General features: G+C 38.5%; 1 protein-coding gene across 12 annotated transcripts in view; it reads left to right on the top strand.

The window, feature by feature from the left end:
* Positions 1-26,727, top strand: part of SREK1 (splicing regulatory glutamic acid and lysine rich protein 1) — a 31,372-nt gene extending 4,645 nt beyond the window's left edge. The window contains exons 3-14 of one of the 12 annotated variants that reach the window (XM_088652674.1): positions 6,080-6,203; positions 6,476-6,588; positions 7,250-7,414; positions 8,105-8,283; positions 8,762-8,824; positions 9,684-9,814; positions 11,176-11,284; positions 15,574-15,792; positions 16,351-16,989; positions 17,646-17,741; positions 22,068-22,206; positions 24,600-26,727. In XM_088652674.1, the coding sequence (XP_088508800.1) occupies positions 6,529-6,588; positions 7,250-7,414; positions 8,105-8,283; positions 8,762-8,824; positions 9,684-9,814; positions 11,176-11,284; positions 15,574-15,792; positions 16,351-16,989; positions 17,646-17,741; positions 22,068-22,206; positions 24,600-24,749 (1,950 nt within the window). In that variant the 5' untranslated portion in view covers positions 6,080-6,203; positions 6,476-6,528 and the 3' untranslated portion in view covers positions 24,750-26,727. Of the gene's footprint in view, positions 1-3,454; positions 3,486-5,305; positions 6,204-6,475; positions 6,589-7,249; positions 7,415-8,104; positions 8,284-8,761; positions 8,825-9,683; positions 9,815-11,175; positions 11,285-15,573; positions 15,793-16,350; positions 16,990-17,645; positions 17,742-22,067; positions 22,207-24,599 lie in introns of those variants that run through there. The other 11 variants (XM_088652677.1, XM_088652675.1, XM_035099714.3 and 8 more) reach the window with 11 other exon arrangements.
* The last annotated feature ends 193 nt before the right edge of the window (positions 26,728-26,920 follow it).

The following is a 26,920-nucleotide window of genomic DNA, read 5'->3' as shown; positions in this document are numbered from 1 at the left end:
CATTTCCCTTTCTGCACTTAAACTTTAATGATGTTCCATACTTTTTGCTAAAATATAACTAATTTGTGAAATCTTTGCTTTAGAACTGGGTAATGTCCACATGTAGGGCAGTATCTAACTAAGTTGATCCATCACAGCAAGGTAGATGACTTGTGCAACTGATGCTTCTAATCACCTGCCCGCCATGCTCCCTAAATCTATTCCTCCAGGGCAGATTTGGAGAGGGCACTGGATGCATGTGGGGAGGAAGTTATGTTACGCAAGCAGAAATCCTTGTGCTGGTGAAAGGAGTTAGTTGGATACTGCCCATACCATCCAGTATGGATTTTTAATATAAAGTGTGCATGGCATTACAGTTCTGTTCTTAGTATATATGTTCCAAGAAACAAAACCTCTCTTCTTCCCTCTGGCAAAGCAGGAATACATGCATTTCTGGAGTAGGGAGATCTGTGCCTACTCTTACCTATATGTTGCAGATACATAAGAACAAAATTTTCAGCGGTTAATTCTAATGCCTTGAAAGTACCATTAACCAATCAGTTATGCCCTTTGTTTTAGTTTTCAATAGTTTTCATTTGCGGCTCTGAGTTGGTTCTTAGCATGGTTTATTCAGGGAAGGGAAGGCACCACTTGTTGGCATCCGTCTGTCTGGAGAGACAATGGAGTGCACCTCCAGGGGTGAAGTGAAACCGCTGTGTTAGCAGCACCAAAGTGACCTCCCTTGGGTGCAAGCCTGGGCAGTATGCTTGGATGTCCTGGGCTGCCCAGATGGCAAGACCTCTTGGCCTCACTGATATGAAATACACCAAAGCACTGTTTTATCCCATTCCTGGTATACCCTGACTATAGTACTATAGCTAGGATTATTGTGGGGGGCCTTAGACTCAGACAGCATGGCTTTAGTCCAACAGCATCTGGGGAGCCACAGGTTCTGTACCCTGGTGTTATTGGAATAGCTTCACCAAACTAAAACCAAATTTCTAAAAGTCGAGAGAGTATTTGAAGGTTACTTACCTTTATCTAAGATGGTTATTCTTTGTTTTGGGACTGATACTTTGGGCATGGAGAAGAACAGTTTTTATATTTTATACTTGCCTATCTGATAACGACACTGTTACTGTACCAAGAACAAATGAGTGTCCTATACTACCCCACTTTCATGGTCTGTCTTCTGCTCTCTTGTAACTTTCATGAGAGAAGAATAGCTAAGCACATGAGATAGAACTACTGTATTTCCAACTAGTAAAGGTAATAAAACCAACCCTCCAGCTAGAAAGTGGCTGGTGAGGAAGGGATACCCTGGGGACTATAAAAAAGAGGATCCTTCTTCCTTTTGTTTCCTTGTAGCCAACTGCTCCAGGGGGCTTGGTGGTGCTTCTCTACCCTGTTATTTCTGCTGATACGTTGTTGGAAGACAGGGTTATGTGCAATAAAATGACACATAAACTTGTTTGCATTCTTACACAAAGCTTACACAATGTTTAATGTGTGCAAGTTTACACCCAAAGGTGACTTTCCAGAGAGACACAATGTCATAATGAAATATCTAGAGTCAATAATAAATAGAATAAATGCATATATACATAGTGCTGATCATGAATGCTGTGTTTGGGTACAGTTTACAATTCTAGAAAGCATACATTACCTATTTAAACCTGTAAATGGATATAAAGAACATGTTGAAATAATGGACATCTATCCTGACAGTGTAAACTGCCTTAAAAATTGCTGCTTGTGCAGCTTCTTAAATAGCACTTACAGTGCAATCCTACACAACTATACTCAAAGAGTTCAAGGTGGCTTACTTTCAGGTAAGCTTGCAAAGGATTTCATCCCTAATTAGGACTGGTAGTCCAGGCAGGCAAGGAATTTCTAAGATGTCGTTTTCTGAAGTGGAACATCTCAACATAGTTCTCTAATTATGTGTTTTTTAGACTTAGTAAGAATTCCAAATGGTTTTAGTTAGAAAATGCATAGGCTGGACAATGGTTAAAACTTCATGGACATCTTCCTTGAATTTACCTTCGACCAAATGAGGAAAAGGAGCAGACTGTAAGAGCACTGGTATAATGTGCTGTGTTTTATCTACGCTTGCCTACTAGTGGCTGATGTTGCATAATAATTTTCTTGCGGGAATGATAATTGTCTAGAAACCTGTCATAGAAGGATATTGGGGGTGTGTGTGAAAGAAGGAATTCAACAGCTTTTTAAAAAATACTTCTATTCTGTCTGTCAGAAACTATTCTTCTCTGAAGGCCCGCACTGGGCATTAAACTGGTGTTCAATGTGTAACACAAACACACTTCACCACTATTCACATTACTAACCAACATTGTGACTTTGGCAAAAAATAATAATCAAAAATCATTACATTGTATGTATAACTGAAATCTCTCTTGAAAAAACTTGTTCTTGTTTGAGAGAGGCCAATATTGAAATGTATCAGAGATGCTACTTTTAACCATCATTCTGAACTTTTTTATGTCCACATTTTCTGGAAGATGGATTTTGACTATTAATTTGGTTTTGTATGTTTTCTCTGTGTGATATTTGTGCATTATTAGATGACTAGACTGGCCAAGGCAGACCTGTTACACTTGCCTGAGTTAGGCATTGTTTGCCATGCCACTAAACCTGCCGCCAAGTGACAACTTCATGGGGGAATGAGAGCGGAGTCTGGCCTGCAGAAGATGGACGCCCTGTCTCTGTTTTTATTATTTTATTTTGCTTTCTTTTCTCTTCTTTTTGTTAATTTTGTCCCTTTTTTGCTTTAATTCTTTCATTTCTACCTGTGAGCTGGTTCTTCAGTTCTGTAAAAATGGTGTTCTGTTATAAGAGTTCATGATTCATTTTAAACTTGACCCTATTAAATTGTTCATAGATCAACCAAAAATTCAAGAGTTTAGACTTTGTAGATGCAATCCTAAACATGCATAGTTATAAATAAAAAGATGAATAAAATTAATAGGAATTACGTCTGAGTAAATCTGGCTAGAATTGGATTATTTGAAAAGCAAAGTGATCCATTTGTTTCCATTGGCTCATATTATTGAAGCTTTTAGATATATGTGGCTTTTCTGGACTACAATCTGAAGACTGTCCTCTGAAAATACTTCCCCCTCCCTTCCCAGAAGCTCTCTTACTAAGCAACCATAGAAAGTTGGTTGCCCGTATCTAAAAAGATAATGGCTCTCTTCACATGTTCACTGAGTTGTGTGGGAGCCACTTTCCCACTATGTTCTTGGTGGCAGTATGTATATGAATGCTGAAACCATATGAGAGAGCTCTGTGAGGAAAATGCTTCCACATGGTTGGGTGAGTATGTGAACGGGGGGACATTGTTTTTTCAATACTTATACATGGCCTGTTCAATTGGCTGTTGTATTATTTATTTTGAAAATAAATAAATAATACTAATAATATTCTTAATTAATTTCTAAAAAAAATAGGAGAAAGCCCGGAAAACACTCAATTGTGAATTGAAGGTGAAGTATTGACCAGTGTTTGTTTTATATACTGTCTTCTCTTTACTGTAGCATTCTATGGGAAGACGGCAAGCAGGACTAATTTTTCTCTTGCATCTTGAGTTGGCACATGCTTATGGCATACTCTTAGATACAGCAGAGGCACGCCATAGAAGTGTTTTCATTGTCAAGTTCGAATATTTTCTATGTAAACCTCTCAAGAAAAACACCAACATTCTTCTGTTACATTTCTCTGAAGTAGAAACGAGCACAAATTGATATTGTCATCTCTTTCATTGTTCTCTTTTTCAATAAAGATTTTTGAAATTTGTGGGAATTTTATGTAAGCAGCCAAGGAATTATATTGTTAAAAATAGACCCTCCTGAAGTTGCTGATTTTGCTAACAGGCCAAAATTTACAGTTATTCTAAAGCAGGCATCCCCAAACTGCGGCCCTCCAGATGTTTTGGCCTACAACTCCCATGATCCCTAGCTAACAGGACCAGTGGTCAGGAGTGATGGGAATTGTAGTCCAAAACATCTGGAGGGCCGAAGTTTGGGAATGCATGTTCTAAAGCCACTTGAATATTTTTTTTAAAGCTATAATGATTACTTCAAGTGAGGGTAAGACACCAGAGGTTTTAAACTGACAGTAGTAAATTGACACAAATAATTATAGTGATCAATCAGTTTAAAATGACATGGTCTAGCTCTGAATGAATGCGAAGTGTGTGTGTGTGTGTGTGTGTGTGTGTGTGTGTGTTTGCTTGCTTCTGCGCGTGCACACTTCATATCATTGCTTTTAAGAATGTCATTTTAGCCATTGACAATGCTTAGTGTTTTATACATAGAAAGGAGTTTCAACAAATATGGATATCTTTTGTGGAGATTGAAACTACTGAAATATGTTTTTATTTTTTGTGGACTTTTAACTCCATTCATCACTAAGCTGAGAAATATATAAATATAAGTATAGTTAGGAACAAAAGATACTCTTTAGGTAAAGAATAATTTTGTTGCAGAGAAGTTGTAGTCGTGTGTGAAACTAGTTTTCTGGATGCTAGTTTACGTTTAGTAGTTTCGTTCTGATCAGAAATAGAATTTTTGATGTTTCAGTTTTGATGATGATTTTTGTTTTCTAGTAAAGTCTGAAAAAGGCTTTACTTGTAGTACTTAAGCTTGGAAATGGTCTTACTGTATTTATTCCCATTGATTTTTATCCATGTATTATCTTGATCTTGAAGCATCCTACCAGAACACTGATGTACTTGAATTTTATCGTAGTCAAGAGACACTGGCTAATTCATGTGTACGTCTTAGACCATAATTTGGTTCCTACACATGAGCCTTGTATCTTGCCCAAGAAAAATCAGAAATAATTGATCTCTATCTGGATAAGAAGCTATTACTATTTTAATTGTAATGCTTTATTGCTGTCTTAGTATTGGCTTTGGTTTATTTTGTAATTGTATGCTTCACAAACTCAGATTGCCTTGAAAATCACAGTTTAGGTCTTCAGCCAGCTTCTAGTGTAGCAGCCTTCCAGAAGTTAATGCAGTAGTTTGAAAGTTTGCCCCATATTATGTATTTGATTGTCTATGGAAGTGACGACTGTAGCAGTAGGAGAGGGGCAGATAGGATGTTAGTGGGCAGGGATTTAAAAAACTACCAAAAGGGTCTGTCTATCTCTCTTTGGAAATGTCATTAAAACACCAGGTGCTTTGAGGGCTCAGTGGTTTAGATTGGTTGTTGTTACTTTGACGAGTACACTTAGTGTTACTTCAGACAAAGGTGACTTCTAGGCAGAGTGCTTTGCCATGTGCAGGTAATAATTTCTGGTCAGCTTTTCAAATAATTCTGGTTTGTGTGTGTTAGAACTTTTTATGGCTCTTTAAGTTGCTGAAGCTTAAATGGAAATTACAATACAGTATTTAGCAGCTCTTAGGATATCTTAAGGAAAGACTAAGTGGGTTAAACTTAAAGCACGCTTTAGTCAAGTTCATTTTAGGTACCGGTAATAATCTAGTGCAGGCAGTGGTTGATTATAATTAGTACTAAATGTTGGGTTAAGATCCCAAACATATAGTGACATTATTGTTTATTTTACTGAGGATCAGCCATGCTTCCAAAGAAAATATATAGAGACACCAGCAGAACTTATTGTCACCTGACAAATAAAGATGCCGGACAGGTAGTCAAACTACCTTAGTTATGTTTATTTGATGAAGGTATAGTGCTTAACAATAGTTTAGGCACTCAGACATAAATGCTTATGTCCGCATTGGACCAATGAGATTGAACAAATATTTTGGTAAATGCCCCACTACCTCCGGATGTTAAGGAAACTGTGGGTAGTTGAAGTACCTAAGCTACAAATCAGTGCGGTTCTAGGTTTCTTGCCTTGCTTGAGTTGTTGTACCGGACTGACGAAAGGCAGTCATCTGGTAACATTTTTCACTCAGCTATTTTAGCAGACAAAAAGGGCTGATTGTGGTTAGCACACTCCTATTTCCTCTTTTTTTTCCTTTTGACTGATTTGGTTATTTGCCATTTCTGGGGATTAAACTTTAAAAAATGTTCTTCTTTTCTGTATCTGATGTTCTGTGTGCTATTAGTGATGCAGCCAACACGAACGGTTGTCATGTGTAACACAACTTTCGATCACCGTGAAAACAACGTCCTGCGAAAGCGTCCATGCTTGATATCGTTTGGTTCATGAACATTAAGTTTCCAGTACAGGTGACCCATAGCTCAAAGTGTTAAATAATTGTCTACATTGTTCAGTTTTTAAAGTAATAATCCGGTAATGCTAGTTTTGCTCACTTGTTGTTCCTAGTGGAGCAGGGGCAAAGGAAAAACTTGGAATTATTTTCTTTTTTGTAAGGCTCTCATAGATTGATTTTTTTCTTTACTATTTTTAAGTTGAAGGGTGTTGGTAAAAAAAATAAAATAGAAAAATAACACTTGGGAGGTGGCGTTACTTTTAGTAACAAAAATATTTGCTTCTTCAGGTAAAATTCCAGATGAAGCCAAAGCCCTCTCCCTCTTGGCTCCTGCTCCTACAATGACAAGCCTGATTCCTGGTGGAGGGTTGCTTCCTATACCAACACCACCCGTGAGTTCAGTAAGTAGATATTAAAGTAATGATTTTACTTAAAGAAGATGCAGTCTATTCAGTTGCATTTTGGGTGCATGTACATTGTAATGATGACAGTAATTGTCTTGAATCTGAAATTATTCAAATGTAGGGCAATACATTCATTAGGACCAGTTTGAATGTTGCAACATAATGAGCAAGATCTAGAGTTCTCCAGAACTCTTTGTCAGGTTGAATGTTAAGCAAAAAAGAAAAAAAAGTTGGGTGGGCGAGAAAGCTGGCATAATGTTAAAGCTACAGCATCTGCAGATTGAAATAATTTTAAAATGGACTCCATGTCTTGTTGTGCACTCTTAGATTTACCATCTTCTGGGTGCTAAACTTTCTAGAATTGAAAGAGGACTCAAGTAGCTATGCAATAATGCTTTTGCTAAACGTGGAAGAAGACTCCTCTTCTTAAGACATATCAGTGACAGTGTATACAGCTTTTTACACAGTTGTTTTCCTTTTAAGAAGATTGCTTTCCTGGTCTGGTCAGCCAAGATGGTTTGTGGTCACATATCAAACAGCAGGTTTTAGGACTGGTGCTAACAGTCCTAAATTTTGAAGTGAATTTAATTTGAACCAGTCCACAGTGGGAGGAAAACTTTTCATACTTCTTTCTGTAAAAACTATCCTCTGTTTTCAGATTGGTATTTCTCTTGGTCCACTGGGTGCGATACCAGCAGCAGCGTTGGATCATAATATTACAGCCATTGGAGACATACCGCAGCCGCCCATTATGGGCAATGTGGATCCTTCCAAGATTGATGAAATTAGGAGGACTGTATATGTTGGAAACTTGAATTCCCAGGTAAATGTCTTTGCTACAGTAGATACATTAATGCAGGTGTGAGGAACCTTTGGCCATCCAGGTGTTGCTGAATTACAGCTTTTTGGCTAATGATGGGAAGTGTAGTTCAGCAACACTAGAAGGGCCAAAGGTTCCCCACACCTGTATTAATGGAAAGTGTAGCTTCATATTCCATGGCTTGATAGCTCTTATTTTGAGCAAACTAAAAGAGCATCTGCTGCATCAGCCTTTCCCTGATGCTGTGTACAGAGGTTAGTTACAGACACTATACAGCCTGCAAGAGCTTAAAAATGATTACTTTTCCTCCCAACTTGTATAGTATGGTGCTGTGAACAACACAGAGGTCACAAGGCCCCACTGAGATGATCTATACAGTACCAGAAGTTGCCAGTATGATTCCCTCCTGATGTAGTTGGACTACAACTCCCATCACACCTGCTATTGGCTATGCTGAATGAGGCTAATGGGAGTTGTAGTTCAAGAAATATTTCAAGGGCACCATGTTGACTCTTCCTGATTTATAATCTGCATTAGATGGACAGACCATGCAGTATGGGGAGTGGTCATTCAGGAGTTTACAGTAGTTGGGACTTGGATATCCTTTTTGCCTGGGTCAAAGGATATGGGGCAGGCTTATAAGTGAATGCATGTCATGTTACTTGACTGAGCCCTCTTTCTTTCTTTTTAAAGACTACTACAGCAGATCAGCTTCTTGAGTTTTTTAAGCAAGTTGGAGAAGTCAAGTTTGTGCGGATGGCAGGCGATGAGACTCAACCAACACGTTTTGCTTTTGTCGAGTTTGCTGACCAAAATTCTGTTCCTCGAGCCCTTGCATTTAATGGAGTTGTGTTTGGAGATAGGCCGCTGAAGTAAGAAACTGTACAAATATTATCAAAATAAATTGGGAGGTATATTGTGTGTAATTGCAACCCTGTCCTATAGAATTCTGCCACAGTTTTAGGAAACTACTGAATAATATATATAAAAATTATTTTTTTAGCACAGAATAGCATTTCCATAGCAATATTTGCATGCATTTTATATTTAACTCTGTGCAAGGGCCCTCTGTCTTTACTTAAAACCTAAATCGTGTTCATGTTGGCAAACAGATCTGCTGAACCTGTGTGAAAGGTTTGCCATGCAGAAGCTGCCGTTTCAATGGTACTTTAATCCCTTTACCAAGTACCTGATAAAGCCTGTTAATCTGTTTGCAGTTAGTACTTTGGTAGAAAAAGTGCAATCTTATTCTTTTTAGCTGTTGCTTGTGTGCAAGCAGAGGCATGTGCCACAACAGTTCAAGTGGTATCCTCTGTGAGCTCTACCCTGTTTGCAATTTAATACCCCCAGGCTCCATACTGGTTCCTGTCCTGAAATAAAGACCACGGGCAACTCCAGCTCTAGAGATCAGAGGCAAGTTTTGCAAAATCAAGTAAAAATTGAGCCAGCAAGCCAATGCTTTTTATTTATAAAATTTATACAACGCTTGATTGTAAAAAAACAAACAAAACAAAACCTCAAAGCAGTTTACAAAAGAGAAAATAGCAAAATCAAGAAAAAATTACAACTCTACTTTAAAACTTTAAAACATACAGAAGCTAAAATACTAAAACAGATTGAAATCATTTATTGAAACAACTATGCAGAATAAAAGTGGTCTGGCATTCAGCATTTCAAGCAGAAATCTTAAGTTTAAGTTGAAGCATTTGGCAGAAAACTGCCAAAATTAGAGCAAAACATGTGCAAAAATGTAATTACCTGTTGTAGTCCCCTTTCGGCTCTTTTCCGTGTTTTGAAATGGGTGCACTTTGCAAAATCAAATGCATATATCCTTTGCATGGAGTCATGCACAATATTGTATTTAATAACATTTGCTATTTCTAAAGTGACTTGAGTATAATACAGCACCTGGAGTTTAAACTAAAAAGAACAAAGCTTGCACATAGACTTCAAAAAGCAACGAGCCTTAATGAAAAAAGGGAGATGACAGGAAAAAGGAAAGAGAAAGTCTCTTTTCCCAGGTGTTTAACAGAGAACATAAATAAAGGTCGATTTTCCACCATCCCTTACCTGCAAAGACTAGGTATAATCCAAGCTAGTTGCGGACTGAAGAATATGAGGCTTAAGTGCTGGTCCCCAGTTCTGTGGCTGACTGCACTATAAAATGAATATTTGGGTGTGAAGTGCATATCTTTTCTGTGTGTCTTGTTCAACTACGTGTGCATATGTGCAATGACATATAAACTGAATTGAGTTTGCTTGTTTAATTTAGAATAAATCACTCCAATAATGCAATAGTGAAGCCTCCTGAAATGACACCACAAGCTGCTGCTAAGGAGTTAGAAGAAGTGATGAAGCGTGTACGGGAAGCCCAGTCTTTTATATCTGCTGCTATTGAGCCAGGTAGGATATTATTACTTTCTTGCAATACGAATATCACCACTGCTAGGATGAAAGTATCTCTGCTGCAATGAATCCTGGTGTATACTTAGAATAGGTTTTTATTATTTATTTACTTTTAGATATAGGGGAAGGCCAGCTTGAGCAACAACCAGTGGACAACATTATTTTGTGACCCATCTGTTTGATGGTGTCTGAGTGGTTTTACACTTTACACCATGAAGATAGAACTGTTCACGCACTGGGTAGCACTGCTTTCTATTGTCAAAGTGCTGAATGGGGTCTTTTTTATTAACCGTAACATAAATGTATTGGTTTTTTTTCCCTTGTTGGCCCCTCCTTTCATTAACTCCCTGTCTCCTCCACCTTCTCCACTGCCAGGTGTTCATCTCTAATCTTCCTAGTTCAGCAAACTCATTTGCAATCCTAGCTTATAGAGAGCACTCCCCAATGTTCTATGATAGCAGTTTCAGAAGAGGTCTCACTGGCAAGAGCTGACTGTTACATGATTTTCTAATGAATGTTGTAATATTTAGCTTGCCAATTATTATTACTATGAATTGTAACATTTTAACCTATTAAAGAAGAACAAATAGCGCTGACTGACATGCAGTTCCATTACCTATCTTACAAGTATCTGGCACTTGCATATCGGATGCGTTGGGTTCTTTGTTTTTAAAAAGGTGTATGCTATTCTTGTTTTCAAAAATTCAACTTCCAAATCCAGAAATATCTTTTACTGCTTAAGGGGAAGATTCAGTTAGTATTGTTTCCTGACCTGGCTGGCTAGAGTTCATCTGATTGAGCTGACCTGAAAATCACTGGAATTAAATCTATCCAGTGGAATAACTTTGACTAATGTTTGTCATCCGTTTTCCCAATCTATTGCTTCATTTAGTGATTGGTTATAAAACATATATTATTGAAACTGTTCTGTAGGGGGACTAGGTTTTCAAGCATCAACTCCTTAATTGTAATAGTGCTTTGACAATAAAATACAGTGCTATTATGTGTATTTCTGCATAGTTTTTCAAACTGCTTTATTGGAATTTGTGTTTCTCTCTGAAGTGAGTTTTGCCAAACATGTTTTAAACTTGTGCATTGTGGCGGCAACATAAATCCCATTCCTTATTTAGCTAGCTGTTTATAATTATCTGGTTTATGTGTACTGCTGCAGGATGGCTGCACTCAACGAATATATGCAATGACTTTCTTGGATGTTTCTGAAGGATTTTTGCAAAGAAGGAAGATGTGCAGAGAGTAGGCCCCTTGCAATATATGTGGTACATTCCACTTGTGCCAGATTGTTAGCTGGGATCTGTAAATATTCTGAGCTTACACTGCAAAGTCGTTTTTTCTCTCAGAGTCTGGAAAGAGCAGTGAAAGGAAAGGTGGTCGGTCGCGCTCCCATTCACGTTCAGTATCCAGATCTAGTTCAAAATCTCGAAGGAACAGATCACATTCAAAACGCAGGTAAAATTCTATGTATAAATCCTCTGAAAGCAACAATTGACCTGTCCCTTCTCTGTTTCTTAAGGAAATTCAATTTAAGCCGTTAATACAGTTTGTGGATGGTTGAAATGAAGAACTGTTTTGAAATTGAATTCCTTATTTTTCATGGCAAGATGGCAGCTGTAGTAAAACAGTTTCAGAATTGGTTACAAAATAAATCATGCTGAATCCAGAGGACAAAATCTATCTCTTCTTCCAAGAATCCCTGTGCTTCCTCCAAGAACTGCTTTTGGGTTCCCTTTTCTCCTCTGGGGAGGAAAATGAAGGCGTTCTCTCTTACAAGATGGGCTCTTGAAAAGATGCCTCACTGCTGCTTCCTCCGAAAACCCAGTTGGGAAGAGGGAGAATCCACACACACTACCACCACCTGTTCAGTTTGCGGAGGCGATAACTTTCTGCAAAATCCCAACTTGCAGGAATAAAAGCATCTTTCCTTCATGGAGAATGGGGTAGAAAAAAGATAAATGGTTTTGCTTCTGCATATTGGGTTTTTGCAGAAAGTGGCAGCTATGCCCTTTACAAAAAATCAGTGGGAAGCTAAGAGAACACCTTTTCCCCATCCTTAACATGTCACATCGCTCAAAATATGGTGCTGCTGTCTGTGCTTCTGACGTTTGAGGGAGAAAATCTCAATGTCTTGAGTTTATTAGGTAACTAATAGCCTCACAGTATAGCACTATTTTTTCTAGTTGTTGTTAGGGTTTTCAAGAGAAGGCGCAAACAAAATAGTGTGAGTTCAACACAATGGATCTTTTCATAATAAAGTCAAAATAAAATAAAAAATAAGTGACTGAAATGGATACAATTATAAAAACACATCTTACATTATACAATGAAGATAATAATAATAATAATAATAATAATAATAATAATAATAATTTTTATTTATACCCCGCCCTTCCCAGTCAAGACCGGGCTCAGGGCGGCTAACAACAAATAATATCAACACAAATATAAAAGAAACAATTCAGTTAAAACAACAGAATAATACAGTGTTAAAATTCAATTTTAAAATTAAAAATCTACGAATAAGATAAAACCATTATAAATAAAACCTTAGGGGAGGGTAACCGTGGGGTCAGACTGCGTCAGTCCGAAGGCCAAACGAAACAGCTCTAGAAAAAATATGCCACCCAATAAAACTATATTTTGGAGGGATTTGCCACTCCTGTGACTGCAATTTCATATATTTAATATATAATCCCACAATAGGGGTGAAATCACCCTTAGCTGCTTAGATATCTCAGTTTCTCTGAGATAGCAATGAACATACTTTTCTTGAATTAATGAGTACTGTATAGTGTGAAGCTTGTTTCCATTACTAATCAAGCAACTACCAGTAACTATACATTTAACTGCTTACATATAAGATCCATGTTACCTTTATAAAAATTATACAGAATACAGTGGTGCCTCGCAAGATGAATTTAATTCGTTCCGCGAGTCGCTTCGTATAGTGAAAAATTCGTTTTGCGAAGCGGCTCCCATAGGAACGCATTGAAGTGTGGTGTCCCATAGGGTGCCTCGCAAGATGGAAAAAAAATATTTCGTCTTGCGAGGCACCCTATGGGACAAAAAAATGCGTCTTGCGAAGCGTGCCATAGGAAACTTCGTCTTGCGAGTCTCCATTGAAATCGCAAAACTTTTGTTTTGCGAGTTTTTCGTCTTGTGAGGCATTCGTCTAGCGAGGTACCACTGTACATAATTCAGGTCCAGGATCACATTTTCATCTATTAAGTGTCCTGATTTTTAAAATCACTTGTTTCAAAAATTCATGGACTTTGGCGCAACTCTGTCACATGTGCCAATCAGCTCCCAGTGGTCCACAACCCTGATCTTGTAATGTCAGCCAAACATACCAGGGTAAAATATCATTGATGGATGATTTTCAAATAAAATTCCTTTATGCTGGAGGAGAGAGATCTAAAAGCCTGCAGAGGCTACATCTTTATCCAAGGAGGTGCATGAAGTTGTCCCTTAACATACTGTGGCAATGCTTCTGAAGTTCAAGGATGGAAATCTTGGCAACGTTTTAGTTTTTAGGTAGCTGAGGTAGCCCCCAAATCAAATGGTCTGTTTCCGCTTTAATTTTTGCCCCAAAGTATACAGCAATTAAGTATCTCAGATTCAGATAGTGTTTAATACTAATTCTAATGTCGATAGTGAATTATATTTACATTTTGTTACACCAGTCGTTGTTTATCTAAATATCCAACATTGTTTTGTTCTTGTTGCCTCTTCGGTTTACAGGTCCTTTCTTTTAAGCAAAAACACCCACTACCACCTCAATTCTAAATCTGTTGTGATGGCAGTCATACTCTTCAGTGGAAGTTTAATACACTTTACAGAGGAGTGCCATGAGGCTAATAAGCAATGGAAGTATTCGATTTAAAATGGGCCTTCTGTGTAGAGTGTGCAGTCCCATTCATTAGTTTCCCATTTGCAGTACTGGACCTGATAACTTGGTGTTTTTTACATGTGTTTTATCTCTCTGTCAATACAATAACAAATATTAAAATCACACAATGCAAGGAAACCAGAATAAGTATTTGATCAGCATGCTGAGCAGTATATTGGATGAGATAGGTAACAGTTTGAAATATCTCGGTGGAACAGCTTTGTTACTTCTGTTGGGTAGCCTTTACAGTCTAGCCAGCAACCAGGGTGGTTTGAAGCCGAGCAGGTCTGGGCAGTGCCTGAATAGCTGACCACCTGGAAACGACATCTATGCTGCTTCCATGATAGAAGAAAGGCAGGATACAAATGTAAGCAAATATTCCTGCATATAAGACTACTTTTTAACCCAGGAAAATCTTTTCAAAAGTCGGGGGTCGTCTGTTTAGGGAAGCTTTTAATGTTTGATGGATTTCTGTATTTTAGAATTTCTGTTTTTTTGGAAGCCGCCCAGAGTGGCTGGGGGAACCCGGCCAGATGGGCGGGGTATAAATAATAAATTATTATTATTATTATTATTATTATTATTATTATTATACGCTGGGTCGTATTTCTTATATGGCAAGTACATCCCAAACTCTATATTTTAACTGGAAAAGTTGATCGTCTTATACGCCCAGTCATCTTATACACCGGAATATACGTAAATGAAATTCAAGTTTTGTTTGTGGAAACTTACAACAGAACGTTAGCTCTACTTCAAATCTTTAGCATGCACACACGCTCCTATTGCGTCAGATGAGTATTGCAATAAATAATTGCACTGAGTAGGAACCCGAGCAAGTTCAGTGAAATTGTTTTGCAGATACATTCGTAAACGTTTTCCTGTACGAAATCATTTTGGGTGAGCCACAAATGTAGTTTTATACCCATTTAGTTCTTTTCAGCCTGCTGGACCTCACTTGGATCACAAACAGCAGCTTCGCAGTGCATTGTATTGCTTGGTGATGATGACACACATTAAAATATTCAGGGAGCTTACAAAAAATAAATACTAATGATGAAGCAGGTGTATCTCTGGGATACTCCTTTGGTATATGGACCATTTGAATGAGCCTCAATACTGAAATGCAGTGTTTCTGTCTCCCATATCCCACCCTGCCGTCCCCTCCCCCCAAAAATATCAAGGCCATGTTATAGTAAATGTCTACACACAATCCAAAGAAGGGGGTGTCATTTAATAGAAACTGCAAAGCTTTGTATGCATGGAAGCAAATTTCATGAGATTCTTCTCCCTCTGAAAAAAGTGGGGAAAGGAGGCCTCATTATGGAATACTTACACCACATCTTAGTTCTGTAAGTAATGCTAATTTGAGGTGGCACTTTGCTGTCCATTACCGTGTTTCTCATATTATAAGACATGTCTTATATTTATTTTTTCCTCAAAAAAACACACTATGGCTTATTTTCAAGGGATGTCTTATTTTTTCCTCCTCCTCCTGCCGCAGCCGGCATTGCTACTGCGCCTATCACTATGTCTTATTTTCGGGGTATGGCTTATATTCCTTGAATGCTTAAAAATCCTGCTATGGCTTATTTTATGGGTATGTCTTAAAATATGAGAAACAGGGTATTTTATCAGTTTGATTGCCTTTCTCAAACAATTTTGTTTTGGTTACCTTTTGCTAGGAAGCCAATTTTGATTTACATTCTCTATTTTATGCCTATTATTATGTTTGACAAATTGTAAAATATTTTGTACAGTGGAGTGCAAATTACAATTTGTATGGTTTATAATAGGGATTGGTGAAACAATGTAGTCCATAGCATTTATCATTTGCTGTTGCATGCCATAGGAGTAGATCTCGTGACAGATCCCGCTCCAGCCAAAAGGACAGATGCGATAGATCCCGCTCCAGCCAGAAGGACAGACGGGACAGATCCCTCTCCAGCCAGAAGGACAGACGGGACAGATCCCGCTCCAGCCAGAAGGACAGGCGCAGATCCAAAACTCCACCCAAAAAGCGCTCAAAATCTAAAGAAAGGCTGAGATCAAGAAGCCGGTCGCCTTCTCGGTAAGATTCCTATGATTAATTCCTTTTATATTCCTTGTGAGGTATTGAGCGACTTCCTGAACATTAGATGTAGGGTTACATTCTCACCATGAAATAGTGGTTTTTGTACCATCCCAACATTTTCACTCCTTCAGTATAACAAATAGCTCTAATTTTATCTCCTTTTTATTATTTACTTATTACTTATTTAAAAGCATTTCTAAACTACTTAATGTGTAAAATATAAAAACAATATCCTTTAAAACAAAAATACAGCTCCCAAATCAATAAAACGGTATTATATAATTATAATTATTTTTATTAAGGTTTTTTTTTGGGGGGTGCAAGGTACATACATCATCTCTATTTTCAGATCATGAAGTCCTTTCTACAGATCAGTCATTTAATATGAGACTTTGTTGGTGGGAAGAAAAGAGGTGGGGGTAGGAGGGAAGGCGGGATAGTAAACTTTAATTCTTCTACATAGTATAGGTGTGAGGTTTTTGTGGCAGCAGTTGACTTTTAGTACTTTGTTGTAATGAATGCTGCACAATTTAAATTAATTTTTTCATTTTGCAGGGAGAAGAGGAAGGAAAGCAAAGAGAGGATCAGAGAGAGGGAAAAGATTAGTAAAGAAAGAGACAGAGAGAAGGAAAAAGAGAAGGACCGAGACAAGGATAAAGACAGGGGCAGGGAGAAGGAAAGGGGCAGGGAGAGGGAGAGGGACAAAGAGAAGACCAGGGATAGAACCAAAGATCGTGCAAAAGATAAGGACAAGGACCGGGAGAAGGACAAAGACTGGGAGAAGGAGAAAGACCAGGAGAAGGAAAAAGAAAGAGACAAAGAGAAAGTGTCAGACATAGAAAAAGACAAGACAGAGGATCTGGACAAAGTCCGAGGGAGGGAAAAAGAGACGGAGACTGAGAAGGAGGAAGACAAGGAGAAGGATAGCAAAGAACAGCTAAAAGAAAAAGAGGAGGACAAGGAGAAAGACCAAGAGATAGAAAAAGCAGAGGAGAAAAGCAGTGAAAAGGAAAAAGAGAAGGAAGCAGAAAAGCCAAAAGATAAGGACAAGGAAGGAGAGAAGGCAAAAGACCGAGATAAGGAGCGGGAAAGAGAGAGAGAAAAAGAGAGAGATGAAAAAAGGAAGAAAGAAAAGAGATCCAGGACACCCCCCAGAAGCTACAGCTCCTCAAGAAGATCACGAAGTTCCAGCAGGTTCAGTTTTTTTCTTATAATTTTGTCAGGCTTTGTAGATTTATTGCTTCTGTTTGTGGGGAATTTTTTTTTTGAAAACGTATTCAAATCAGTGTAGAATAAATCGTGTCTTTAGTGTTGCATAGGGATAAATCCAGTAGGCTCATGTTGTAGGAGGCGGGGTGCGGGATCTGCACATAAAGCCAAAATCATATACAGTGAGAACAACCTCTGCATGTTCCCACATGACCACCCCTACTTTTCCGAAGCCAGTAAGCTAAGTAGCCCTTGCCCCCTTGGGAGGCTCTTGTGCGGGGTCTAGAGACACTCACGAGATCTCTGCCTTGCATGCATTTAATTTGTGTGATTGTGCACTGAGTGACTGCTAAGCACTAAGGCTGCTTAGGGGAAATCCAGAGGTTTCCAGAAGCGCAAAAAATCTTTAGGGAAAATCCCCCTAAGGTGGGGTGAACTGAGTGTGCCCAGTGAACGCTGACAGTTGGGTCGGGGAGGGGAGCAGAAAGGAGGTGGAAGGGGAAACAGTGGAGGATTGTGGGGGAAGGTGTGGCTGGCTTATTAGAAACAGTGAACAGGAGCTCTCCACACTGGAACATGTTACCGTTCCCACTTGTGAATTGTAATTTCCAACATTAATCTTTAATCAATAAATCCTATAGAGATAGACGGAAGAGGAAGAGCCGAAGTCCCTCAAAGTCTCCAAGATCATCTAAAATTACAAAAAGGAAATCCTCTCGATCTCCATCTCCAAGGAGGTAAGTGTATAGCTCTATCACGTAAGGTCCTACAGTATACACTGCAGGCTCTCCCCAGTGCACATCTCACTCTGTTAGTGGTCATTTTACTAGAATGACGAGAAATTGGGGTTGACACACACACACATCCTGGAAATACTTCTTTTTTTTGCAATAATTTTTATTAAATTTTCCATTTCTATGTTCATTACATTATATTCATTATATCTATCATGGCTTTAAATTCTTAAATTTCCAGTCAAATAGAAAGAAAAGAAAAGGAGAAAAGAAAAGACAGGGAGGGAGAAACATAAAGCTAGAAACAAAAACCAAAAATATTATTAAGTCCAATTTCTATTCAACTTTGTATGTTGGACTTCCATTCTTCTTTCTTCTGTCTTCATTCTGTCATCTTTCCCTTTTTCGCTAATATTTTCACAGTTCGTTTTAATTTTCTTCTCTCTTTCACAAATTATAAACATAACATTGAATATACATACAGTATATAACTGACTTTTAATCACTCATGTATTTACTATACCAAATTAATGAATTGTGTCCTATGTTATGTTTTAATATTCATACCCTGTTATCTTATTGTAATAAAGTATTTTATAACATCTAGTTATGAGATTGAATTCAATTTGCTAGTATTAATACGTTCAACACATCTTACTGATATATTTTTACATATTTCTTTTCATAGTGTTTCTTCGCCCTACTGTCAAGTTTTTGCTGTTGATTTTGTTTTTTCCTTGTATCCAATTTTTACTATCACCATTCATCCACTAATAAAATTTGCTACAATTTCCAAACCTAAACAAAAATAAACAAACAAACAACAAAACTAAACTAACCATTTCAATAGAAGGGACCCCGTTAGAGTCTCCCATCGTTGGTATTTATTGTCCATATAATCTATTAAAATTTCTTCTAATTTTCAAGGAGTTTCCACTTTCTTCTCAATCTTGGCATGAGTACCTGCTAAGCTTAATTTTCCACCCTCTTATCATTATATATATCTATACATATATATATATTTCCTATATTTCGTGCTCAGTTTCTTATTTAGCTCTATCAGCTTCCTCTACCACTCCTTGTATTTTCCCCAACTCTTTATGGCTTCTTCCAAATTCCTTCATCTCCTGCTCTGTTTTAATCTTAAATTTTTCATCCTTGTAATAAAATAGAACACCTTCAGGGTACTCCCATCGAAATCTTATTTTGTTTTCAGTCATTTTTTTTGTCAACTCTTTGTAAACATTTCTTTTAAATAAAAACCGGTCTGGAATATCTCTGTACACCACAATTGGTTTCCCATCTATATACCACTTCTCCTCCCTACTTTTCTTCATAATTGTATTTCTGACTTCTATTGAACTCAATGTTACTAAACAGACCCCTGGACATTGTTTTGATCTTGTTATGGGTGAGTTAACCTTTATTCTGAATGCATTGGTTATCATATAATCAACTTCCTCTTCTTTCAAATCTAGCAACCTAGCAGTTTCTCTAATTAATTTACCCCTTAGGTTTCCCCCCTCCATTTCTGGGACACCGCAAAATTTTAAGTTCTTTGACCTTTCATTCATTTGAAGAAGCGCCAGGTTGTCCAACATATTCTCCTGTGTTTTTATTATTTCTGTTATTTGTCCTTTCATTTTTTCCCTTTCTAACCTATTTCCTCTGACCTCTATGTGTATCCTTTTTGTCTGCTCTTCAGCTGTCTGGATTTTATTTTCCAGTGTTTTTATTTGTCCTGATATTTCAGTTATTACCTCAGCTAATTGTTTGCCTATTTTCATCTCACTCTCCCTCAATTCTGTCCTTATTTGCTTAATCTCTTCCAGAATTTTAATTAGAACCCCATCCCCATCCCCTTCTATTTCTGATCTTGAAGGTCTTCTCTCTTCAGGGGTTTATATTTTTACTCCTTTGCGAGGCATTTTAAGGTCTCCTTGTATTTCTTTACTATTGTGCTATACCTTCTTCCCCCACTAGAGGTCCTACCCCCTGGCAGTCTTCCTTTATTCACCTTTAAACACAATCCAAAAGCAGTATCAATAAGTTAATCACAAGGAACCGCTTATCAGTCCAGCCCCCTTAAGCCATGTTATACTTTCCCACCGTTTGTCCTTTACAGATCTTTAATAATAATAATAATAATAATAATAATAATAATAATAATAATAATAATAATATATGATTCCTTGGCACTTAAATCTTCTTCTGTTCTTAAAAAAACTGGCTGTCCTCTTCTGATTTGCTTTGCTTCAAAGCTTGCGTATCCTGAAGGCACTTTAGTTATGCTAATCCCACTAAGTCAATAAAGTCAATAAAGTTTAGCTAATTTCGAGGGGGTATAAGTTCAAAAGCCCGTTTTATACTAGATTTTCCTAAGTTACCGTCCTCCAACAGGGGCGTTTTCCATTCATAGCTCTATAACGTGGAGTCTATCTTCACTTCTCTCTCCTCCTCTCCAGCCGGGAAACAAGTCTGGTGATTCTAAGCTCCGTAGTGGATACAAAGTTCCAATCTTAGTTGGGCACTCGAAACATTAGTTGAGTCTTTCTTTGTTAGATACGTTGTATACGTTTTACAGCTTGCTTTCCTCTCTCTTTCTCTTTCGGAAATCTTGCTGCCTTTAAGCTTACTCAGCCACTTGCTTAAACGCTGACTCTCTCATAGCTTGGCGTTCCTGCGCCATATTTCCGACAGCGCCTAGAAGAATCCCTTTCCTTCATACCTTTTTCCAAGGTTCCAGAACTCCCTTTACTGTTCTTGAAATTATAATTATGGTTGTTTCTTCTTTATCTTGGGGTCCCGGAACCAAACTTTAAATTCAGGGTGTTTGCCCGCTTCTCATTAGGAGTTCGAGGCAGCACTCTGCAGGGTAGAATGGACTCCAGCGTTCACATCTCGATCCTGCTCCCTCCGGACTTCTAGTGAGCCCGGTTTCCGAGCTGGAGAGTCGCCCTCGAACGCAGCCGAGTCCCCTGGTCCCCAAGGATTTTATCCTTGGGTTTCGAGGTCCGCGGAGCCCTGGCGAGACCTCTTTTTACCCTTGCAAAGCTCAGGATCGCTCAGCAGAAACGATCCCGCACTCCATCTTGATCTGTGAGCAAACAGGAAGTCACATCCTGGAAATACTTCTATTGAAGTGTGCTGCATAAAATTTTAAACTCAAATTATAAGGAAAAGAGGGGATGTGAATTTTAAGATTGGCATATGTATGAGCTGGAATACGGATACACTTTTGATTTCTTTGTTGGTGTAAAATTACTTTCAGTAGAGCTGAGTATGTGGAAAAACTGCTTTATACTTCTGAGAAAGCATTGAGCCGTTTACAAAATAGCAGTTCATTCCTGCTGGATAATTATTTTACATTTTTATAGCACTTGCATGTTCAAAATCTTCTTAGATGTTGTTCTGGGAAACCCAGCCAGATGGGCAGGGTAAAAATATATTACTACTACTACTACTAAGATTGCAATAAGATTATCCCAGTATTGCAGCTGGGGGAATGAGGCTGAGAAAACTAGTTAGTTGCCTGAAGCCACCTGCTGCATCTTTAGCCAGAAGCAGTATTTGAAGTGGACTGTGGGAGCAGTGAACTGCAGAATTATTGGCCCCATCCAGCATAAAGCTGGAGAAAGGAGACAGAAACGCCAGAAAAAACTTTCTTGACAGTAAGAGCTGTTCGACAGTGGAACGGTCTCCCTTGGGAGGTTGTGGACTCCCCTTCCTTGGAAGTTTTAAAGCAGAGGTTGGATGGTCATCTGTCATGGATTCTTTAGCTGAGATTCCTGCATTGCAGGGGGTTGGACTAGATCAGGCATAGGCAAACTCGGCCCTCCAGATGTTTTGGGACTACAATTCCCATCATCCCTGACCACTGGTCCTGTTAACTAGGGATGATGGGAGTTGTAGTCCCAAAACATCTGGAGGGCTGAGTTTGCCTATGCCTGAACTAGATGACCCTTGGGGTCCCTTCTAACTGCAGTTCTATGATTCTAAGCTTGTTTTGGCTCTCTGCTGAAATCGGCAAGTACAAAACAACAACAAGTAACCACATTTTGCACGAAAGATGAGCTAGGGATCATTTCTCCCTCTCTATTCTGCCAGTGTTGGGAAGAAGGTTCTGGGTTGTCTCACTTAGCTAATTTCTTGCCATGGTAGAATGTCAGACCATGTTATTGGCTGCTCCCCTCTGCCCCTTCATGTGGCATGTTCAGCATTTGTGTGAAAGTGTCCCTATGTGCATACAGCAGATGCATGCAGGGGATTGTGAACAGACCATATATGACCTTTTTAATTGCAACTACTTAATTCTTATTTTCAAAACAGAAATAAGAAAGAGAAAAAGACCGATAAGGAGAGAGACCTGAGTGATGATAGAAGAGAGAGGGAGCGGTCTACCTCCAAGAAAAAGAGTAGCAAAGACAAGGATGTTAAAGAGAAATCTGATAAAACCACAACTTTGAAGGTAAGCCACTGTGAATGAGTGAGCAAGCAAGAAATAGGTGTGGAAAAGAATGCTTGTCATTGACTGTTTGCATACCTCATGCAGTTTCCTCTCAGGTGGTGTTTGGTGTACCCCTTAAATCATTGGTTGCTTCTAAAGTGCCTAGCACCTCCAAGAACATATTGCTCACTGCAGGCTGGGTGGGTGTGGGGAATCTGAAGAAAATGTAAATTTCACTGCAGTTGATGAATAGGACTAAGTAGGCTGCTTAGTATGGCAATGTACATGCCATATAGCAATATGAAGCTGGAAGGTACAAAGTGGTTGCATTCTCAGCTCTTGAGAAACAACATGCCAACGCTGGCTCTTAGCAGAGACCCTTCTTCAAGGTATCTTTAAAATATTACAGATGAGGGCAACAGAACATGACCACCACTCTGAGATTATCTGTAGTGTTCTAATGAATTGGGGGAATCCTGCAGAATGATTTCTTTTCTTTTCTTTTGATAAAGCACCTTTGTTGTGTAGAATACATGGCTGGGTGGTAATGGTGGTTGTTGTTATAGCAGTTCATCTTGTTTCAAAATCCAAGATGATAAGGAGAACATTCACGGTGTAATTTCATGTTAGAGGCAACAAAATCATTTATACTGGCCCGCACTGTTACTCTAATAATAATAATAATAATAATAATAATAATAATAATAATATATCATTATTTATAGCCCGCCCATCTGGCTGGGTTTCCCCAGCCACTCTGGGTGCTTCCAACAGAATATTAAAATACAATAGTCTATTAAACATTTAAAGCTTCCCTAAACTCTCAGAGCTGTTTGCTTCCTGTCCTCTTAGAACTGGAATCAGTTCACAAGATTCGCAAAGTATAGCAGGTGGGGACTACCTAAGCAGGAGAATCCCGTCTCTTTCTGCTTCAATACAGAAATGAGCTATGCCTTCACCACTTCAAAAGTATCAGGAGTGTTCTTGGTAGCAAAGCACGTCCTCACTATGTTATCCAGTGAGCACTTGCATGTGTGAAAGAGCCACTGTGGATCGAAAACCACAAATAAAACTTTGTATTACTTCACATTAGCTTGAACACAAATACTTTTTAATAGTGTCAAGTTAACACTGAATTGCAAGGCCTCAAGAATTGCACGTACTAGGCTTGGCGTATTCTCTGTTGTAACCCCCTTCCTCTAGAACTCTTATGGAACAAGATCTCTTAGTGCTGGTGTTTAGGAATATGAGTAGCTGATCTAGTTTGCTTCCATCCTTTATTTGAACTTGAGGTTCTGGCATGGGTTTTCTGACTGAAATGCAAAGACCTAATTTGGGACATGCCTAGTGGAACCTGATTTTTGCTTTGGTATGTGCTTGTTGCCATGGTGTTGGTGGTAGGGTAACTCCACATCACAGGGTTTCATGGCAAGTGATGTTAAAGAAGCAGGTATGAGTATAGCTAGGTATTTTCTGGGAGTTTAGCAAAAGAAATGCACAGGTTACTTCACCTAGTTCCTAGTCATGAGTTGGAGAAAAGAAAAACCCCTGAGAAACTATCCTAGTTTTGGTGGATCAGGAAGATACAGCCTCCTGGTCCTTCTGATAGTTCAGGATATTAAAGGGCCCATCATTTTTAGAAACACAGACTTGCAGAGCTGGCCTAGACCTCAACACTCCTGTCTCTAATATTAGACGTTGGTCCTAGGACTCTCTAGTGCTTGTTCTTCTCCTCCTCTTTCTGACAGAAAACCCAACCTCTATTTCAGTGATTGAGGGTCACATCCTATAGGTCCTCTTGTCCTAATAAGCTGTCCTTTAGTTTCTCCCCCGTTGTATTATTTATCCTCCAGGATTTGCTTTGACCATCGCTCTGTCAGCAATGCCTGATGCCGTATCACAAACTGCCTTTAAAAAGTTTTGAAACTAGAGGAGCACCATGGGGGGGTGGGGTGGGGAAGAGGCTTCATTGAGCCTGCAGAAGTAGTTATGCAATTTTTAATACACATCCGGTAATATTTGAATCGGGAAGACAGATTTGGCTGCTCATATCTATTCTCAAAAAACAAGTGGGCATCTTTAAAAATACAGTCGTACCTTGGGTTACGAACCGCTCGGGTTGCGAACAGTTTGGGTTACGAACTCCGCAAACCCGGAAGTGTTTTCGTCGCGTGCGCGTTCCGCGCATGCGCAGAAGCGGCGCATGCGCAAAAATGGCGCTCTGTTTGTGACCTTTTCGGGTTACGAACTGCGACCCGGAACGGATCGTGTTCGTAACCCGAGGTACTACTGTAAATTACTATAACTAAAGTGATATATACTAATCTGAAATGTATCAGAATGTTAGTGATGTAACATACATTTCTTAAGGTCTTTTTATTCTACAATTTTTTGCTTTTTAAAACTTTGCGCAGGATAAAGATCTGAGTAAAGAGAACCAAAATTCTGAAATTGACAAAGTAGAAAAGGAAGACACACCTGTTGCAGAAGACGTCAAACTACAACAAAATGGGAACTGCCAACCAAATGAAGAAACCCTCTCAGTTAAAACAGAAGATGTGTAGAGGACTGAATGGACCTCTGACCCAACTGTGGAAAGAGACAAAGCTTCTCCTCCTCTCCCCCACAACCCACCAAAAGAAGATAAAAATTACCAAGCAATCAACCGGACATGTTGTATTGTGCTAGCAGCACTCCGGGTTCTTCGGGTGGTTTGGTCAACTTGAAGATGAGCAAGAAGCAGCACTGACCAGTACGATCTGCTGCAACAAGAGCCAACAGCATTGGATCTGATCATCTGTAGAAATCCATGCATTTCAGTGATGATAAGACTGGTTGACAGCTGTTACAAATAAGTGGAAAGCTGTAATCTGTACTACCCACAAAAGTTGCTGGGGATGCTTTCAAAGTTGTTAAAATATTGGTAGTTTGAATTTTTTGTTTTGCTTTGTGGGTTTTTAAACTAAACTCAATGTGATATGTTTTGATAATGTGCTTGAAAATGGTGCAGAGATACACATGCTTCCCTTGTTGTTGTACATGACAGTGATGACAAGTTTTATCCTAACAGTTTTACAGTTACTGTGTTTATGCCCACAAAGGCAAGTGAAGATTCTTTAATTTGTTGCTTGTGACTTTCTTTTTATATTTTTAAGTAATTTCCTTATAAGACTAAAAGCTTTCTCTTACTAGTAGTTGATCAATGCATGCTAATGTTCAGATTCTAGAAAGAACGGCCATGTTTATACTAGATTTCCATTCTTCCAACTATAAGCACATCTCTGTAGTAATCTCCAAACAACAGGCTTCGTTTTGAGCTATATTGTAGTGTGTCCAGTCACCTGCAAATAGGACAGAGACCCATGACAAGATTGTTTCGTTTTTGAGTTGGGATGTGGGAGCACAAGCTAATGCTTTAGTGCCTTCTTTGAAACACAGAATAGTGATTCCTAGGAATTACATGTTATTTAATCCCCTCTTTGTCTAATCCTTCATCTTCTAGATGGTTCTATCACAATAGTAGGTAAGCATCTGAGAAGTCAGCCTTGTGAGTACACTTGGTGGTTATTTGATAACAGATTGAAGATATGTTTAAATGGGGGAAAAGGTCATAGCTGAAATCAAGATTCAAGGATCATCATAGTGGATGTGGCCCTGTCTGCAATCCAGTTATCCTATAAATTAACTATAGTGTATGCCAAACTGAACAGTTCTAAATAAACATATATCACGGGTTGTGGACTGGGCATCAAAATCAAAAGTGCCCTTTAAAAGTGCCCTTTTAAAATAGTTATCTTCTGGACATTTTAAAGTGTTTCTTCATTTCTAACACCAGTTGTGAAGCATGACAGGGACAGCTTGCAAGTTCTCCCTGGAGAAGACATAATCACTCAGATTCCTGTTTACTTGTTGGAAAATAGCCTGTAAGAGAACAGCATCTGACAAATGCAACTCCTCTCTGAATTCATTTCAGCATTGTAAGACTGACAACAAAAGGTTGTACCCTAAGATAAGATTACACTAAAATCAAGAACTGCTTTGAATACAACACAATCAAATTGCCTTACCTCACCAGAAAGCGATGGAAAAGCCAAGTAAAAACTAGTTTTCATTTTGTGTTCTCTAAATTGCACTTAATGCAAATGTAAACCTTTTATGGTAAATGGAAAAATTAAAACATGCTGTAAGGAAATGAAGCCCATTGATTGTGACTGCTTTAATAGCCCTTTGTTTTTTGCTATAGTCAAAAGTTTTTTTTCCTCTCCTTTTGGCCTCTGTGTACATTAAAACTATAGTGAATGCTTTACCATGTAAAGTATGGACAGTTTTTTTTTTGATGTTTAAGCCACATGAAGTTGGCTGGTAAACAGCTTATTCTGATAATAAAGGAATGACAAATCTCATATGCGTCTTGAAAGACTGAAAGATTGTGTCTTGGAACAACAGCTGTCATATTTATGATGTGTAAGTAGCATAGAGTAAAGATTGTATACTTGTTATCTTTGGTACTATCACTAATAAAATTAAGTATTTTAGAGGGAAGTTATTTTTTGCTCACTTTTTAAAGGAATGCCTGGAAACGGATTGTTTACTAATAGAGCTAGTATTTTGACATGTGTGCTTTGCATTTGCAGTGATAGCAAAGATGTAAAAATCTGGAGTATTGAGGAAGTGTGTGTGTGTTAAAAATGGTAAAATATCAACATAAAGTAATGCCAAATTTTTAACATGCATA

This window comes from Zootoca vivipara, chromosome 10 (assembly GCF_965207765.1).
Source record: "Zootoca vivipara chromosome 10, rZooViv2.hap1.1, whole genome shotgun sequence".
Classification (NCBI taxonomy): Eukaryota; Metazoa; Chordata; class Lepidosauria; order Squamata; family Lacertidae; genus Zootoca; species Zootoca vivipara.
Note: the sequence above shows the minus strand (reverse complement) of the source record. Positions and strands in the feature narration are given on the sequence as shown.